General features: G+C 41.9%; 1 protein-coding gene and 1 pseudogene across 1 annotated transcript in view; both read right to left on the reverse strand.

Annotated features, from left to right (window-relative positions):
- The window catches only part of TBC1D32 (TBC1 domain family member 32), a 103530-nt gene that overhangs the window by 36623 nt on the left and 47847 nt on the right, over window positions 1-19060 (reverse strand). The window contains exons 23-27 of the mRNA XM_066611150.1: window positions 16376-16464; window positions 7784-7906; window positions 6873-6981; window positions 5379-5472; window positions 1557-1682 (exon numbers count right to left, since the gene is read on the reverse strand). Coding sequence (XP_066467247.1) covers window positions 1557-1682; window positions 5379-5472; window positions 6873-6981; window positions 7784-7906; window positions 16376-16464 — 541 coding nt within the window. The remainder of the gene's footprint in view (window positions 1-1556; window positions 1683-5378; window positions 5473-6872; window positions 6982-7783; window positions 7907-16375; window positions 16465-19060) is intronic.
- On the reverse strand, window positions 16863-16982 carry LOC136638021 (5S ribosomal RNA; annotated as a pseudogene).

Here is a 19060-nt window from a genome sequence, read left to right on the forward strand (position 1 = left end):
TTTCAGTTGAGGATTAGTTAAGAAACTGTTGGTGGCTAGAACAAACATTCTGCAGACCCTCCAACCATCCCTGCTACCAATGTTCCAAAGAGCAGTCTTCCCTTGACTCTTAACATTTCAATGCACAGCACCCTGTTATGTAAAGTGCACTTGTGCCCTCAGTTGTTGATCAGAGTGCAAGGAAAAAACATGGCCAAAACACAAGACACAAGCAGTTTGGAGCTAGCATGAGAACCAAGAAGCATGTAGCAAACACAACTAAATATCTTGAAGCAAAAGTCAGCAGTTGACCAAGAAAGTTAGTTATGACTAGATACATAGAGGGTCTAAAGAATTCAGAAAACCCAGCCAAAAAATGGAAGGGTGTCAAGGTGCTTGGGAATGTAACTGATCACCATGTATAATGAGTTCAGGCCTCAAGGGGGTAGACTTGCTTGCTTGTATAACTCTGTATAAATAATTATAATCATGGCCCTGCCCCTAAGGGGCAGTGACTTACTTGCTAGTTTGCCCTTTGTGTTCTTGCTTGTCTCTCTTATGCAGAATAAACCTGAAAGTGTTCCAGACTTCAAACCTGTTGCGTTTTTGATTTTGCTGCATCAGGGATGAACTATCAAGTCCCTTAGGGGCTATAGCAATTTAGCTAACAAGGAGAGACACCAGATTTCTGCTTAGGACAGCAATGTCCAGGAGAAAAAAATTATTGCCATTGGGTAGGCTTGGGACCTCTCAGTGTCACCAATCAAGCACTACCTGATCTAGATCTTATGGCGAACTGCTGTTAGTTAGGTTGGGGCTCTGCCATCAGCCCTTATGCTTGCAGCCACTGCTGAGTAGCGCGGACTAGGGTCTCACCCTTCAGGATCTTCAGTGTGCTTTAAACACACAAGAGCAGTCACACCTGCTCCTGGATGTCGTTCCTTTCCTCTGTAGACACTGACTTGGCAGATAAAAGGTGGCCATGGCTTGTTACCCTGCACCAATCAAAATCCAATTGGCTGCCCCTGACAACAGCAATCAAGAGCTTGCCACCACAACCTTTAACTCTCTACCCTCTGACCTGGATGGGCCATTCCCAATTAAGGACATTAGGGAGGGGAAGACAAAAAATGAATGCCGTCTGTAAGGCTGTCTGTGATGAATTACAAATCTTTAAAGAAGCCAGTTCCCTGTGACAATTCTCGATGCAGGACAGGACCAGTTTGGGAGATCAGGAGCCCAGCAAATGGAGTCACGAGTTCAAACTGGCCCTGTCTCGTGATTGGGCGTGGGGGCTAACCCATCTGTACGGAATGTCCCTCCTCCACCAGGGAACTTACTTGATAATCTCCATTCCACTAATGTCGTTTAGGGTGGGATGTCATATTAGAAAGGAAGAACAAGGTTGGGAATCCCATGGTCCCTGGGAGAGGCTTTGAAGGAAATAAGTCGTAAGTGCAAAGAAAGGTATATAACTTTTCCTTGTGTACTGATTTTCCCATGCAAATGCCTGTCTAGGATGCTTTAAATCATACCATGATACAGTATTTTTCCTGGAAAAACAAAAAAATACTCACTGGTTCCACTAATAACATTAGGTTTGTTTTCCATTATTTCACAGAACTGACTTTGAATCTTTTCAATCCATCCTAGCTGATTCTCTGGATTCTTTAAAGCAGATAAAAGTTTGTTAACATCCCCATCTGAAAAGAATATGAAAGTATTATTACAAAAACTGTAGATTTGTTTTTATCTTTAAAAAGAGATACAAAATTAAAAATAGATTGCTATTGCAATCAGCGTTCTCTTTAAGCTGTACAGCCACCCAACTCAGTCCTGGAAAGCTAAGCTCCACGCAGCTGGGAGTTCCCACCAGTCCAGCAATGCATCTAGAAATCCCACAAGATTCTCGTGCACTTGCCAATAGGGTCTGCACATCAGTGTGGACCCGCTGGCAGGATTATCAATATTATCAATATCAGTCTTTCTTGACGGATTCTAAACCAGTTTACACAGTGCTACGCTACACATTGTGGGGAACATGAAATTTGGCTCAAGGTTATTTGATTTTAGTGTTATAAACAACAGGGTGGGGAATTAAATGGGAGGAAAGTGTGATGGGAAGTAGGGAAATTTTAGAACCTCACAGTATTTGTGCACGCCCATCTCCCATATGCTATATTGGGGGGGGGGGAACTGCCACTGAAAACAAAAAGAGAAAACTTCCGACTAAACTACATACATTTCACCTCTAATTTAACAACCATATACACACTTCACATTTAGGATGAAAACTTTCTTAAAGTGTTAACGTTCTGTACAATTTTCTCAAACTGAAGGAAGAGAGAAAGAAAGAGAGAGAAAACGAGAGAGAGAGAGAGAGAGAGAGAGAGAGAGAGAGAGAGAGAGAGAGAGAGAGAGGAAGAAAAATTCCCTTCCACTTTTCTTTCCCCCTAGCTCCTTGGGCCTAGTTCATCTTATTCTCTCCTAACTCTTCCTGTCTTCCTTTTCCACAAGCCTTCCCCACATCTCTTTGTCCTTCTCTCCATTATTCTCATTCAGTGGGATGGCTTCTCCTTAAATTTCACCATCTTTCCTTGGTTTTGCTCCTGGTTCCCTGCTTCCCACTTTTCTTGCTCCCTGGTGCTCTTTTCTTCCCCGCTCCACTGCAGCCCAATCCTCTTAAAGGGCAGGGGCCAGCCTCCACCTTTCTTAGCCAGGGGCTACTTATTCATCCTTCTAACTTGCAGCAAAAAGCAGATGACGGCTGAGGATGTTATTGGCCATCACTCTGCTGCCTGGTCAATTGGTGAAGCCACACATGCTGCCACCCAGCTGACCAGAGGAGCTGCATGTTTTCCCCACTGGTTTGTCATGCTCTTCCAGGGCTCACAATGATAAAGATCTTTTTTCACATACAGAGGTTCTATTTATTGCCATTAACAGTAAATGTAAGCAGTAAAAATACTGTATCACACATTAGCAGTTTTTAGCCATCACTGACTTAGAATTCATTATATGCAATGCTGTTGCAAAATTAAAAATGTTATTTAATAGTGTCTGAAGTCAAACGTGTCTTTGTTTCTTGGTCTCTTTAAATATACTTATTTTTGCCTCATTCAGCACTTTAGTACTCCATTTAATATTCAAGTTCCTAAATGAAATCATCACTTGCAGATGCCATTAGTTCTTTTATTCAACAGAAAATATTTGCTTTTTCTTTGATTCACCGCATAAAATACATTTTAAAATAGTAAAGCTATTAATAATTTATACTTACATTGTTTTCCTATCATTAGAATTCATTTGACCAAGACAAAATATTTCACAAAGTTGTACTGTAGTAGAGTTCTTTTAATCTATTCAGCACACATACTCAAATGCCAAGTAATGACATCAAAAGGATTTATTCCTCAGGACACAAACCCAATTCAGTTCTTTGTCTTAGGCTCACCTCAATCTATTCAGGCTCAGAGAAAAAACCCTTTATAGTGACTGCTTAGATCATTTGTGCCAGCAGAGACTCTCTGGGCTACCTCTTATAAGTTACCTTGGTCTATCTCAACAGTTGCTGTTTTCCTCTCTAGGTGTCATCATATCAAGGAAGTCTTCGGGAATGTAGTGAGCTTAGGCTGCCTGGTCACATGTAGGAAGAGCCTTGTTTTCTTTCACAACCAGAACAAACATCTGGATACACCCCACCCCACCACCTGAATGCCAGCTTGTTGGCATTTTGTTCCGAGACTATCACTTCTATTGTTTTACTATTTAATGTTTTAAGTAGCCCTTTATCAGTTATAAGCCTGTGAGAAAGCATCCTATAAGTAATTTAATAAATATCATCCATAAGCCAATTGTGGAAATTCTGTACAAACCTTACTGCAAACTGCTCAGCATCACCTCCAAAATGCCACTGAAGCATTCAAAATGAGAAATAAATAAATGGCTCTGCCTGCACTGACTTAACACCTTTACAATTCTCTAGTTCAAATGTAGCAATCTTGTTGCTACTCCAGTGAGCCATCTTTTCTTTGGATCAAGGATGAAGAACGTAAATGTCTGTTGTCAGTAAGCCTTGCTCTCTCTGCCTGGAAAAAGAATAAATGGCAGGGGTGGGGTAGAGGGGAAATCACTGGCTGCTTTTCATCATCATGGCCTGACTTTTTTTTCCAGATATGAAGGGGAAAAAATATCAATTTGAAAGAGAACAAGAGAATTTGAAGCTCTCAACCTGTTCTTCTGACATCAAACCCTGGTCTCTCTACCAATGGCTAAGCCAGTCTAGTAACAGAGAGAAGTGAGCCATGGTGACAGGTACCTGTGAGGTAAAAATAGACTAGACAGCTGGACAAAGCCTTATATTTGTTTCCTGCTTTATCACCTCTGTTTTATGTAGTTGCAAGTATAACCTGTGACCTCAGGATTCTAATTCCATCTCCTCACTTTCGGTCAGAAAATAAAGGCAATCATTTGTAGACAAAAATTAAAGACTTGATTCCCAGAAGTTGAAAGGTAGCAATAAATTACTATCAGAACATATTCAAGTAGAATTGCTCAGAGATGTAACCTGCTCTGCTAGTGGTAAAACAGATTCAATTCCATGCAGAAAATACTCATGAAGGAAAAGCATCTCTAGAACTAGCCTGAATTTTCTTTCACGTCCTCCACTAAAAAAAAAAAATCGAACAAACCCTAATTTGCTCCCAGACTCTGTTTTTCATTAAATGTGATATTCATGTATAGGGGCACGTAGCATTTGCTTGTAATCCCTGCTGTGTTTGTATTACATTCTTAACACAGTAGCACTGCCATCATGAGATCAGTTTAAAACTTGGTAATGTACGTGGATATTAACCAGAATGTTAAGCCTATTAGATAACATCCCATCTTATAAAGCAAAGTCAAAAGGACAAGTACAGGAGATGCAGGTTTTTATTGTCCAAAAAAGTAATTCAGTTCTGATGGGTTTCAAACACATAAGGCTTGCCTTTATGGGATAAATATAGCCTTTGGAACTTCCTTGATTTATCGAGTTAAGCTCCACAATGATTTGTATTTTATTATCTGAGGAAGGGTTTTAGGCGCCTGGAACTTAACAAACAAGCCAATAGGACCAGCTTCAGTTGCTAGACAGATTATATGTTCATCTTGTATTTTTCAATCACCTGAGTTTTTTTTTTTTAATATTAATAACAATTATAACAATAATAAAGCTTACATAAGGAACAGGCTGGCAAGCAAAAATTAAAGAAACAACAGGTTCTGATAGTCATATCATTAACTAATACATTAAATTTCAAATGTAACTAATAATACACACTTCAGTTCTGTGTATTTTCTACTACACACTTGTATGTCCCTGTTTCAATACATCACTCCAGCAAACCAATATACTCTACCTTGCCTTGCATCAGTTTTTCTAGGAAATTCAGCTAGATAACATGTTGGTAAAGGGTATGATGAAAACATAGGCCAAGGATATGGATCATCAGCCTAAGGGGAAACAACCAAAGTGATAGCAAATTATATACATTAATATATACTAGGACACAACCCTAAGCAGGTTTATTCAGAAGTAAGTCCTATTGTGTTCAATGGGACTTACTCCAAGGAAAGTGAGGATTGCAGCTATATCTCTGAAATATGTGCAGATTCTTTGAATGAATGAAATGGACATTTTCAGAGATTTTTTTTTCACGTTATGTAGATACTCAACATGTTACATTTGTAAGTAGTAATCCATTCGAAATAACAACTGACAATAACAATTGTCAGTAGCTGAGTCTGAAAAGTTAACAAGCTATAACTAGGATGACCCATCCCCACACACAGCAGGGAAAATTACTGTTCTTAGAAAAAATACATTACTCTCAATTATATATCTTGATATGACTTGTGCTACAGTACAGACAATTTCCATCTCATCTTTAGGAGAAAGACAATCTGTAGATAAGTATGGCAGATAAAGGAAGATGTTTAATAAATGCTGCACCATGGGAATACTGAGTGCTAGAGGCATTTGGTTGTCACAGAAGCAATTCCAGTTGCTTCAGCACAACAAATACAAAAAGGTTTTAAACAAAATTATACCAGGAGAAAAAGAAAACACAATCAAATACAACACATATTTAAATAAAGAAATACCACAAATACCAGATATAAATGAAGCTCATTTGTATAGCACTATCCCATTGCCATATCTCTTTAATGGAACTCAGGGCCCAATCTTGTAGTGCCAGCGATACACGCATACCACCAGTTCTAACTGTCATAAATGTGCCATAAGGCATACTTATGGCACCGGGGAGGAGGGAGCACCAGTGCTGGGCCAGCACCAGTAAGCACTGAGCCTCAACACTGAGTGGATGGCCAGCAGGCACTCCTCCAGCACCAGCTGGTGGTAAGATTTCTCGGGCGGGGAGGAGAGGCAGGAAGTGGGCAGAATGGAGTGGAGGGAGGGGGGTGGGGACGGCAGCAGCCTCTGCCACTGCATCCCAACCCCCCCCCCCCAAGCCAGGTGTCCTGACACAGGTCTCCTCGGCTCTGTGTTTGCTCAAACACAGGTGCAGAGCGGAGGAGACCCACTGGCGGCAGTGCAACATTAACCAGGGTAACTGAGCAAATGCTCCCTTACCCGAGGAGACCCCAGTGGTAGCCTTGGTACCCATAGGATGCACCAGTTGCCATTCTGGCACCGCTGCAGCCCTGGCTGCCGAGTCGTTCAGGACTAGGTTGCCCAAAAGGCAGACTATAGGTATACAAAGAGCTGGCAGTTATTCAAAGGAATCACTGACTAAATAAATTCTAAAAAATTATGAATTAATTTTCAGATAGCAACATTCATTCCTCGTGAGGCCAAAAGTGGAGGAAAGTGTCAAATATGCATTTACAACCTTATGAAGAATTCTTGGAGGCAAGATTCGCTCTGTTGGTCCTCCAACATGATTTATCCTAACAAGAACATGGTTTCTCTCTACTGAGAGGCCATCAATTATAAAGTCTCTGCAAGAAAACAAAAATACAACTGCATGTTGAAATTGCTGAAAATCTGAAATACAGTTTCTCACAATGTAGTTTAAGCCAGTTGTTAACATGGGACTTGAATTTCGGTTTTGTGCAAGTTATCCACAGGGTAATAAAATATTGCATATAATATATATTATTACTATAATACATATAATATTACAAGCAAGACCCATCTGCATTAGCATGTGGCCAGCCTCGTAGTTTCTGAGCTAATATTCCCAAGAGCAACTTACAAAGTAGATACCAAAAGTGGGTACTGGTTGACTAAAAGTATCCATAGTGATATCACAAAGTTACAGATATGTTCCCATCACTACTATGCCACAGCCGCTATGTTGACAAGGCCCAGGAATACAGCAAAGATCTCTCATTTCTTCCTTATGTTATGCAGTTCCTTCATATATGCTTCCTACAAGCTGTATACCACCGTAGCATAAAATATTCCATTCTTGAGATTTCTTTCCTTAAAGCAGCTGCAGTGAGGGATCAATAGAAACAGTAACACTCCACTTTCATATTTGCAACTCCATAGTGCTCTATTGTTGACAACTGGCAGCTAAAGAACATCTTCCTTCTGCAATCCTAAGTGCAAAGAGAGCTCTCACGCCAAGTTTATAACCACAGTTAAGTTGTACATTCACATTAAAGCTATATGCGTGCAAGAGGGATGCTGCCTCCTACACTGATCAGAATGGAAGGTTGTGCAGAATCTTTAAGGATAGGATACACAGAACTATAAATCTAGTTGGAGCTAATATTTTAAATTACTGTTTCTTACCTAGAACCTCCAGATGTTTCAACTGCATTCTCTTTTTGGGCATCTAAAAGTACTTCTGATATTTTGTACTGAGATTCAAAAAGAAGAAGTGTGTCTAGATCACAGCACAATACATTTAATAACCTGTAAAATGAAGTACAGTGAAATAACAAAATATTTGTTAGAGTCTTGGTGACGCAAACATTGCTAAACTTCCACCAATGGTATTCTGAGTTGTTCAGATGAATTCAAAGTTAGCTTATTGCATGCATTTATTTTAAACTTCTAAATGCATTTAAGTACTAGGAGATAAGAACTTCATTATTAAAAATATCAATAGTAGCATGTTTATGAAAATGAAAGAGCAAGACTCTAGCCCATCCAGAGGCTTACAGTCTAGAAAACAGGCAGAAGGGAGGCAATAGAGAAAAGGAAGGGGAAACTGAAGCAGAGATAAATAGAAGAATATTCAGTCATTTCAGTTACGTATATTTAGGTTTACAGCCCAATTTGATGCATGTTCACTCAGTAGTAAGTCCCACTGAATTCAATGGAACCTGCTCCCAGGTGTGTATGTGGTAAGACTGCAGCCTTAGTTACAGTAAAGAATTTTATGAAAGTTCTGGGAATTGACAATATAACTGAAATTCCTCTAAAATGCAAAAAAGAATCTTGTAACATAGTGGTTCTCAAACAGTTAGTGTCAGGACCCACTTTTTTAGAATGAGAATCTGTCCGGACCCACCAGAAGTGATGTCATGACTGGAAGTGACATCATCAAGCAGGAAAATTTTTAACAGTCCTAAACTGCAATCCTAACCACACTTACCCAGAGTGACAATCATTGTTAAAAGCATATACATAGTAGCCTGTTAAAAGTACAGATCTGTAGCATTTCCCCAAAAGTAGTCACATACCAGTCTAATATAATAAAAATAAAATACTGAAACGGATGGGGACCACCTGAAATTGGCTTGCAACCCACCTAGTGGGTTCTGAACCACAGTCTGAAAAACACGGTTGTAACACCTTGCAGACTAACCAATATATTTTAGTGTATGCTTTCCTGAACTTATGCTGAAATAAACTGATTCATCTTTAAGGTGCTACAGGTCGCTTTTTTTTTTTTTTTTTTTTTTTTTTTGCTGCAACAGACTAACATGAATACCTTTCTGGAGGATGAAATTCCTCAGTGATGATGGTGACTATGAGTCCTTTGCACATGAGCATATAGAACTGCTTGAGTTCTATTAACTAATATCAACATTCCTCTTGGTTTTCACCAAGTTCATCTATTTATTCATCTGCCAGCAACTGTTACAAAAGGAAGATTTCTACTTAGAAGGCATGTCTGACAAGAGCAATTTTTATTCCCAAGTAGTCTCAAGTAAGAGACTAAGTTCAGCAGGTTTACTGTTAAATTTTGCGCCACAGCTACTAAATTATACTAGGTTGTGTCTGTTGTAATTATTACTAGCTGAAACAACTTGCAATTGCAACAAAACTTAAAACAAAAATGTTATTTCATACAAGCAACAACACTGCTATCATGATAGAGGATGGGTGCCAAGAAGGTGGAAAGTAAGCACAATATATAAGAGGACAGATCAGACAATCTTATCTTTTAAGACAATAAAAAAGTAGTTGCCAATGACACATCCCCTTTATCAACAAAGAAGAGGAAAATCTTCACTACTTCCTAGGAGGCAAAATTCAGACTATGCTAGTTTGCTATGAGAAGATGTGTTTTTAAAAATTGTTATTTATTTTACTCAGAAGCAGGGCCATTTTGTTCAGTAAGACTTAGGTTGTAATCCTATTCTACTCACCGGAAACAAAACACCTCTAGCTGTGTTGGACTACAATAGCCTACTAAAGCAGAAAGAAAAGGAAAAAAACTTGTGACACCTTAACTCAGGGGTCCTCAAACTTTCCCCTGACATGACCCACCTGCTCTGTGGTGGAGGGCACTGTGGCCAAACTTCATTCTCCAGCACCAGGCCTCTGGAAGCAACTGGAAGTCACTTTCATGAACCCAGAAGTAAACCATAAAACACTTTATGGCTCCTTCTAGAGTCCTGCGGAGGCCTCCTAAGGCCTCTAATTTAGTCCACACAGCTCCAATTTGGAGCCAACAGGACGAAACAGCAGATGGAAGGGCCCAACCAGGACCTACCAGACACTGGGTTGCAACCCACCAAGTGGATCATGACTCACAGTTGAGAAACCCTGCATTAGCCCATTTTTTGTGGCATAGGCTTTCGTGGCCAGAGCTCACTTCAAAGGATGAATGAAATCTTCTAAAATTGGCAGATTTATATATTCACCCCCCCCCCCCGCAGAATCCAATGGATACAGAGACAAATATTGTAAACAGTGGGGGCAAACGAATATGAAATGCAAGAGGTTATGACATTTCTCTACAATGCTCAAATATGTGCAGAGTGACAATTCACAAAGCAGTAATGATGAACAACATCATCTTCCTAGCTTTGTTATGCTAATTTAACACCTGCAGTGAGGAAGAAAACTACACCAATCACTGCCAATTGAGTAATCATACTGAGGATAACGCCTTATGGATCTAATAAACTGTGTTCTAGTCCACAAAAGTTTATGTCACCAATAAATCTGTTAAATCTTTAGAGGTGCCATAAGACCCTTTTGCATCATTAGAAGAAAAAAATGGCTCTATCACATTATATCACATAGCTAGTGAAACCAAAGTGATCTTCTTCATGGCATGTTACCTCCTGGCACCTGGAAACATTCAGCATAACATGGCAGCGGACTTTGTTTTTCTTTTCAGTTGGCCACTGATAATTTACCTACTTCAAGCCTTGCAGTATGTTCTTCTGGGTTACACAAGTTATTGTTACTCATACCATACCAGACAGTCTAGGACAGTGGTTCTCAAAGTGGTGGGTTGTGACCCACCATTGGAACCTAAAAGGGTCACTTTCCCCTTAAGGGGAGTGATCCATAAATGAGTGCCCTGACAGCACTGCAGGGATTGTGGCACTGTGGGCACCAAGGTGCATTTATACATACCTGGGGGGATTTACCATCCCCCATCCCAGAAAGTCCTGGAGGCATGCAGTCCCCTCTGTGAGTCCGCGCCCCCCCCCCCCGCTGTAATGGGCTCCAATCTTCCAGTTTGCAGTCAGAGCTGTGGGTTCTGGAACTTCCGAAACCGGAAGTGGGCTCTGACGGCAGATCAGAGCCCACTGCAGCAGAGAAAAGTCTCATAGAGGGGGCTGCGGGCCTCCAGGAACCTCTGGGAGACTGCACAAGTCCCCCTCAGGTATGAGTAAATGCACTTGGGTGCCTGCTGCACCACAATCACTGCAGCACTGTTGGGACATCCTCCCTACCCCAGTCCCCACTCCCACAAGTACATATCCTAGGTCAGGGGTGTCAAACTCCACATAGCATTCATGATGCCTGCTGAGGGCTGGAAGTGATGTCATTAGGCAGGAAGTGATGTCATTAAACAGGTCATAACCAAAAATAAACACTTTTTTCTCACTTAGGAACTCATTAGCTGCAAATAACAAAAGAGAAAATATACAAATCTTGATCATATTTCAGATATGGGAGATATGGGAGAGCCCAATTTTCATGTGGGCTGCCCTTTCAGCAGTAACACCGCAGCACTACTCAGCAGCTGAAAGCCTGAGGGTCGTATACAAAGCTTCCGTGGGCTGCATCCGGCCCCTGGGTCTTATGTTTGACACTCCATCTTAGGTTCTTAGACTCCTAGAGAGTTTGAGAACCACTGGTCTATGGTAACATATATGCAAGTGTTCAGAAATAGTTGCCCATTATATTAATCAAAAATTGCACAGTCGAATACCACTGTTGTAAATGAATATTCACATAAAGGCTAATGGGTTCTGAGCTGTCTGCGACAGATCAGGAGGGAGATCTTGGGGTGGTGGTGGACAGGTCGATGAAAGTGTCGACCCAATGTGCAGCGGCAGTGAAGAAGGCCAATTCTATGCTTGGGATCATTAGAAAAGGTATTGAGAACAAAACAGCTAATATTATAGTGCCATTGTACAAATCGATGGTAAGGTCACACCTGGAGTATTGTGTCCAGTTCTGGTAGCCGCATCTCAAAAATGACATACTGGAAATGGAAAAGGTGCAAAAGAGAGCGACTAAGATGATTATTGGGTTGGGGCACCTTCATTATGAGGCATTTGGGCCTCTTTAGTCTAGAAAAGAGACGCCTGAGGAGGAACATGATTGTATTTGTATTGGCAACCTTCAGTCTCGAAAGACTATGGTATCGCGCCCTGAAAGGTGGTTCTGGAACAACGTCTAGTGTGGCTGAAAAGGCCAATCCGGGAGTGACAATCCCTTCCACACTGGGAGCAAGTGCAGTCTGTCCCTGGTCTGTCTCCCTGGCTATGGACCTTCCTTCTTTGCCTCTTTGCCTCAGACTGCTGGCAAAGTGTCTCTTCAAACTGGGAAAGGCCATGCTGCACAGCCTGCCTCCAAGCGGACCGCTCAGAGGTCAGGGTTTCCCACTTGTTGAGGTCCATCCCTAAGGCCTTCAGATCCCTCTTGCAGATGTCCTTGTATCGCAGCTGTGGTCTACCTGTAGGGTGCTTTCCTTGCATGAGTTCTCCATAGAGGAGATCCTTTGGGATCCGGCCATCATCCATTCTCACAACATGACCGAGCCAACGCAGGCGTCTCTGTTTCAGCAGTGCATACATGCTAGGGATTCCAGCACATTCCAGGACTGTGTTGTTAGGAACTTTGTCCTGCCAGGTGATGCCGAGAATGCGTCGGAGGCAGCGCATGTGGAAAGCATTCAGTTTCCTCTCCTGTTGTGAGCGGAGAGTCCATGACTCGCTGCAGTACAGAAGTGTACTCAGGACGCAAGCTCTGTAGACCTGGATCTTGGTATGTTCTGTCAGCTTCTTGTTGGACCAGACTCTCTTTGTGAGTCTGGAAAACGTGGTAGCTGCTTTACCGATGCGTTTGTTTAGCTCAGTATCGAGAGAAAGAGTGTCGGAGATCGTTGAGCCAAGGTACACAAAGTCATGGACAACCTCCAGCTCATGCGCAGAGATTGTAATGCAGGGAGGTGAGTCCACATCCTGAACCATGACCTGTGTTTTCTTTAGGCTGATCGTCAGTCCAAAATCTTGGCAGGCCTTGCTAAAACAATCCATGAGCTGTTAGAGATCTTTGGCAGAGTGGGTAGTGACAGCTGCATCGTCGGCAAAGAGGAAGTCACGAAGACATTTCAGCTGGACTTTGCTCTCAGTCTGGAGAGGTTGAAGAGCTTTCCATCTGATCTGGTCCGGAGATAGATGCCTTCTGTTGCAGTTCCAAAGGCCTGCTTCAGCAGGACAGCGAAGAAAATCCCAAACAAGGTTGGTGCAAGAACACAGCCCTGCTTCACACCGCTTCGGATGTCAAAGTGATCTGATGTGGAGCCATCGAAGACAACAGTTCCCTTCATGTCCTTGTGGAAGGATCTGATGATGCTGAGGAGCCTGGGTGGACATCCGATCTTGGGGAGAATCTTGAAGAGGCCGTCCCTGCTGACCAGGTCGAAAGCCTTCGTGAGATCTATGAAGGCTATAAAGAGTGGCTGTCGTTGTTCCCTGCATTTCTCCTTCAGTTGTCTAAGGGAGAATACCATATCAGTGGTGGACCTGCTGGCTCGGAATCCGCACTGTGATTCTGGATAAACGCTCTCTGCAAGTATCTGGAGCCTCTTTAGTGCAACTCGGGCAAACAACTTTCCTACAACGCTAAGGAGAGAGATGCCACGGCAGTTGTTGCAGTCACCCCTGTCACCTTTGTTCTTGTACAGCGTGATGATGTTTGCATCCCTCATGTCTTGAGGTACTTCACCTTCTCTCCAGCAGAGACAGAGTATTTCATGCAGCTCAGTAGTGATGATCTCTTTGCAGCACTTTAGGACTTCAGCAGGGATGCTGTCTTTTCCAGGTGCCTTGCCAAAGGCAAGGGAGTCCAGGGCCACGTGAAGTTCTTCTAGGGTTGGTTCATTGTCAAGCTCCTCCAGCAAAGGCAGGCACTCAATGTTGTTCAGCGCTTCTTCGGTGACTACATTTTCTCTGGAATATAGCTCAGAGTAGTGCTGCACCCAGCATTCCATCTGATGCGCCCGATCCTGGATGACCTCGCCTGTGGTAGACTTCAGAGGGGCAATTTTCTTCAGAGGGACATGATTGAGACATACAAAATTATGCATGGGAAGAATAAAGTGGATAGAGAGATGCTCTTTACACTCTCACAAAACACCAGAAACAGGAGACATCCACTAAAATTGAGTGTTGGGAGAGTTAGGACAGACAAAAGAAAATATTTCTTTACTCAGCATGTGGTTGGTTGGTCTGTGGAACTCCTTGCCGCAGGATGTGGTGACGGCATTTGGCCTGGATGCCTTTAAAAGGGGATTGGACAAGTTTCTGGAGGAAAAATCCATTATGGGTTACAAGCCATGATGGGTATGTGCAACCTCCTGATTTTAGAAATGGGCTATGCCAGATGCAAGGGAGGGCACTAGGATGAGGTCTCTTGTTATCTGGTGTGCTCCCTGGGGCATTTGGTGGGCCGCTGTGAGATACAGGAAGCTGGACTAGATGGGCCTATGGCCTGATCCAGTGGGGCTGTTCTTATGTTCTTAATATTACTGGGGCTAATTGGCTGGACGCATACTCAGTCTGTAACTGGTAGTATTTAATGTAATTATCACCATCAAGTGGTCAGAAGAGTTTAACATAGGAACATCTCTCATTGAGTCAGATAGTCCAAGCAACTGCAACAGCCTCATCTCTGTATAAATTTATTTCTTCCCTTTCTTGCCCTTATTTATAACTAAAAAGAGAAGCTGTAATGAGGAGCTGATCTCTATCTACCTTCCTTGATCTGCAAAAGGAACAAGAAGCGAGAACAGCTACTTTCTCTAAGTCAAAGACTATGAACACCAAATACAAAAAAAACCCCAATATAGAAAATGAACCACAATAACTAACTATATTAAAACTAGGCTTGACAGGGACTAAGATTACAGGAAGAGAATAATGGTTTTAATCCAGATAATGTATTGTTAAAGCCAAGAATCCAATTTAAATTCCTTATGCACTAACAGAAAGCATTGTGGCACTTAGGTACAAATAAAAAGCTGAAATTTGACCTGACGCTTGTCATTGTTGTTCAGAAAGAAGGACACACATAACGCTGCAACAACAACTACTTTAAAATACTTCCTGAGGATTACACTGAATACATAGAAGTTAATTAACTGATGCCAGGGAGCTGGGAAATTTAGTTTCCAATGGCTCCTGGTTCAGTTATTTTTATCTAGAAGCTAACAAAAACACTATTTCCCTGGACCACCTTACAGAGGAGGCCTTCACAGCTGCTGCTATCCCTCCCCATCAGTTATTTCTACCACCACCACCACATTCCCCATAAGCAATGGTGCATTTGGAGGACAATTAGGAAAAGCTTGCAGCAGTTTCCCCCATGTGTACCATCATTAACAAACTCCCAGGTTTTCCAAGAGTGATAAAAGTCAGAAGGAAGTTTCCCAACCATTATACTTGAGAGATATCAGAATATCTTGCTATTTCCATTCTAATGTCTTACTTCTAAATCACAAGTCTCTAGATCAGAGAAACACATTTTATAAAAAAAAAAGTAAAAAAAATATTAAGGAAGTGTATTCCTTAATTCCACTAGCTAAACACACGTAACTACTGTAAACAATCTAAACCAGGGATGTCAAATAAAAGGCCAGTGGGTCAGATATGTTCCATCAAAGCTCTTAAACTGGCTTGCATGATAACTGGGCTCTCCTAGCACCACTAGCAGCTGCTTTCAGCTGTTGAGCTGAAGTAACACATCAGCAGAAGTTGTGCTGCTGAAAAGCAGTAGAGGAAGAGCTCAATTATCAAACAGGTTGCCCTTTCAGCAGCGCCAGTTCTGCCAAGACATCACTTTGCAGAGAACCTCTCAGCTGCTGAGCTACAAAGTGACACCTCAGAAGTGATGCTGCTGAAAGAGCAGCCTTCGTGATAATTTGGCTCTCTCATATCTTCAAAAAATGATCAACATTTGCATATTTTTTCTTCCGTCTTTTGCAGCTAATGAGTTCCTAAGGGCGCAATCCTAACCAACTTTCCAGCACTGACAAAAGGGCAATGCAACTTCGAGGTAAGGGAACAAACATTGCCTTACCTTGAGGAGGCCTCCGTGACTGCCCCCCAATTGCAAGATGCAGCATGTGTCCCACTGGTGCAGCTATGCCAGTGCTGGAAAGTTGGTTAGGCCTGAGCCCTAAGTGAGGTAAAAGTGCTTATTTCCACTGGTCATTTCCGCCCCACATTGCACATATGCAACAGGGATCAAACGTGTATACTGGAGGCTGGGCAGAAATGGGTTAATGTTGTTAGTTCCTGCTTAATAACCCTCAGCATTAGTTGTTGTTAGTTCCAGCCCTCAGCAAGCATGATGAATGCTATTTAGCTCACTGCATGAAAAAGTTTGACATTCCTGCTCAAAACAAACAAGGTGATATACATTGCCATAAATCTGTAATCTGATAACTGAGTATCTTACCTGAGTCCAAAGATATGTGACTGCTCATAATTGAACAATGAATGAATTTTAGCTTCGGTGTTCACTATTATAAGCCTGTCAATTATATCCTGAGGAATAAAAGAATTTTTTTTTACTATTTTGTCATTTTATCAAGACCAACGGTTTTCAGAGACAACATTACTTCCTATTAAGCAGTTGTTTTAAAAAAGTTAATGGCACATCTGACCAGAAAGACAAATACAGTTAAGATATGAATTTGGTTATTAAATGTCCTTACAAGTAGTTTCCAAGCTAACAAGTAGTATAGAATTGCATCACCTATAGTCATCAAGTATTTTATTTAATGCCCAATGCATCTATTTTTAAACCTATCTGTACATCAGGGAAAACACTAACTGTTCCTAACTGAAAGTTAGCTTATTTTCTGAAAAGTTTATGCAGTCTTGGGAATGTGAGTGCTTCTGGTAATGGTTGGCAACCTTCAGTCTCGAAAGACTATGGTATAAGCCTACAGCACCCAGTATTCCCAGGCGGTCTCCCATCCAAGTACTAACCAGGCCTGACCCTGCTTAGCTTCCAAGATCAGATGAGATTGGGCATGCGCAGGGTAACAGTTGCTATCAGCAAAGAATTGAGGTTTACTAATGTATTCAAATTGTGGTTTGATTTGAGCTTACATCCAAAAAGCTCAACACACCTCTGGCAGCATGCAAGGCAGTCAAACTCTGCCCAACTGCAGCTTACATAACAGTCAAGAGCAAGGCTTTGCTCCTTAAGGATCCTCCCAGAGCCTCATAGAGAGATTCAGAGAGCTAATGTGAGCGGCCAACAAAACTTGGAATGCAGTGTCATCAATATGTTGATGACACACAAATGAATTTTTGTTTTCCATCGGACCCAAGAGAAGAAATAAGTTACTTGTGCCAGTGCCTGGACTCTGTTATGGGCTGGATAAGGGAGCATAGAATGGAGGATAAATCCAGACAAAAAAGTTGATGCAAGGAAGCCATGCAACCTCCGGAGAACAGGCCCACTTGCTCTCAATCAAGTCACACAGATCACGTTCATAAATTGGATGGGGATCCTAGACTCTGCCTTGCTCCTTCATGATAATACCAGTGTGCCAAGTTCACATTTTTATCATATTTTAGGTGATATTACAACAAAATAGTTAGTACATGAAGCACTCTGAACACTCAAAAGTGTTATAGAAATGCTCTTAGTATTAACCTTTTGACTGTCATTATGTGCTGAAGGTTGACCTTACTATGTTATGCATAAAAAAGGAAGAATGTACAGCAGAAACCACAGAGATAAAGAAGTGGAGATGTTGAAATCATAAACATGCATTAAGGAGTGGATGATAACTTGCATGCTTATGGCAACACTATCTAGCTCAGGGGTGTCAAACTTATTTCATAGCAAGGGCTGAATAGCATTCATGATGCCTGCTGAGGGTCGGAAGTGATGTCATTAGGCAGGAAGTGATGTCATTAAACAGGTCATAACAAAAAATAAGCACTTTTTCTAACTTAGGAACTCATTTGCTGCAAATGACAAAGAGAAAATATGCAAAGCTTGATCATATTTCAAGATATGGAAGAGCCCAATTTTCATGTGGGCTGCCCTTTCAGCAGTAACACCTAAGCACTGCTCAGAAGCTGAGAACCTGAGGGCCAGATAAAAAGCTTCCGCGGGCTGCATCCGGCCCCCAGGCCTTAAGACGGCAGATCAGAGCCCACTGAAGCAGAGAAAAGTCTCATAGAGGGGGCTGCGGGCCTCCAGGAACCTCTGGGAGACTGCACAAGTCCCCCTCAGGTATGAGTAAATGCACTTGGGTGCCTGCTGCACCACAATCACTGCAGCACCGTTGGGACACCCCCCCTACCCCAATCCTCACTCCCACAAGTACATATCCTAGGTCAGGGGTGTCAAACTCCACATAGCATTCATGATGCCTGTTGAGGGCTGGAAATGATGTCATTAGGCAGGAAGTGATGTCATTAAACAGGTCATAACCAAAAATAAACACTTTTTTCTCACTTAGGAACTCGTTAGCTGCAAATAACAAAAGAGAAAATATACAAATCTTGATCATATTTCAAGATATGGGAGAGCCCAATTTTCATGTGGGCTGCCCTTTCAGCAGTAACACCGCAGCACTGCTCAGAAGCTGAGAACCTGAGGGCCAGATAAAAAGCTTCCGCGGGCCGCATCCGGCCCCCAGGCCTTAAGTTTGACACCCCTGATCTAGCCATTCTTTGTCTTTTAATCCATTTTTGCTGGGCCCACAGGTGTACACATTTGATCCCAGTTGTATGTATGCTACATTGGGAGAAATGGCTTAATATTGACCATCTGAAAAGCAGAAACCTAGCATCTTCACCACAAACCCACTGTGACACCAACACAAGATTAGGACGGAGGCCAATGCAAAAAACCCATTTTATCAGTGTTTGCAGGTGTTGCCCTCAACAGGGATCAGGTATATAGAAATTAGATAAATCTTCAGCAGTAACCCATTAAAATGCATTTAATTATTGTAGTCATATAACAAGCTCTAAGCCCATATCACAGAAGAAAAAGTTCCAATAGTGCCAACCCAACAATAAAGTCATGGCAACTAGATCAGTATGGTCCTAATTAGTATTTCCAGTCAAAAAGAGGAAAACACAAAATAAGCAAGAACAAGCAGAACAGTCT

This window comes from Tiliqua scincoides, chromosome 1, assembly GCF_035046505.1.
Source record: "Tiliqua scincoides isolate rTilSci1 chromosome 1, rTilSci1.hap2, whole genome shotgun sequence".
Classification (NCBI taxonomy): Eukaryota; Metazoa; Chordata; class Lepidosauria; order Squamata; family Scincidae; genus Tiliqua; species Tiliqua scincoides.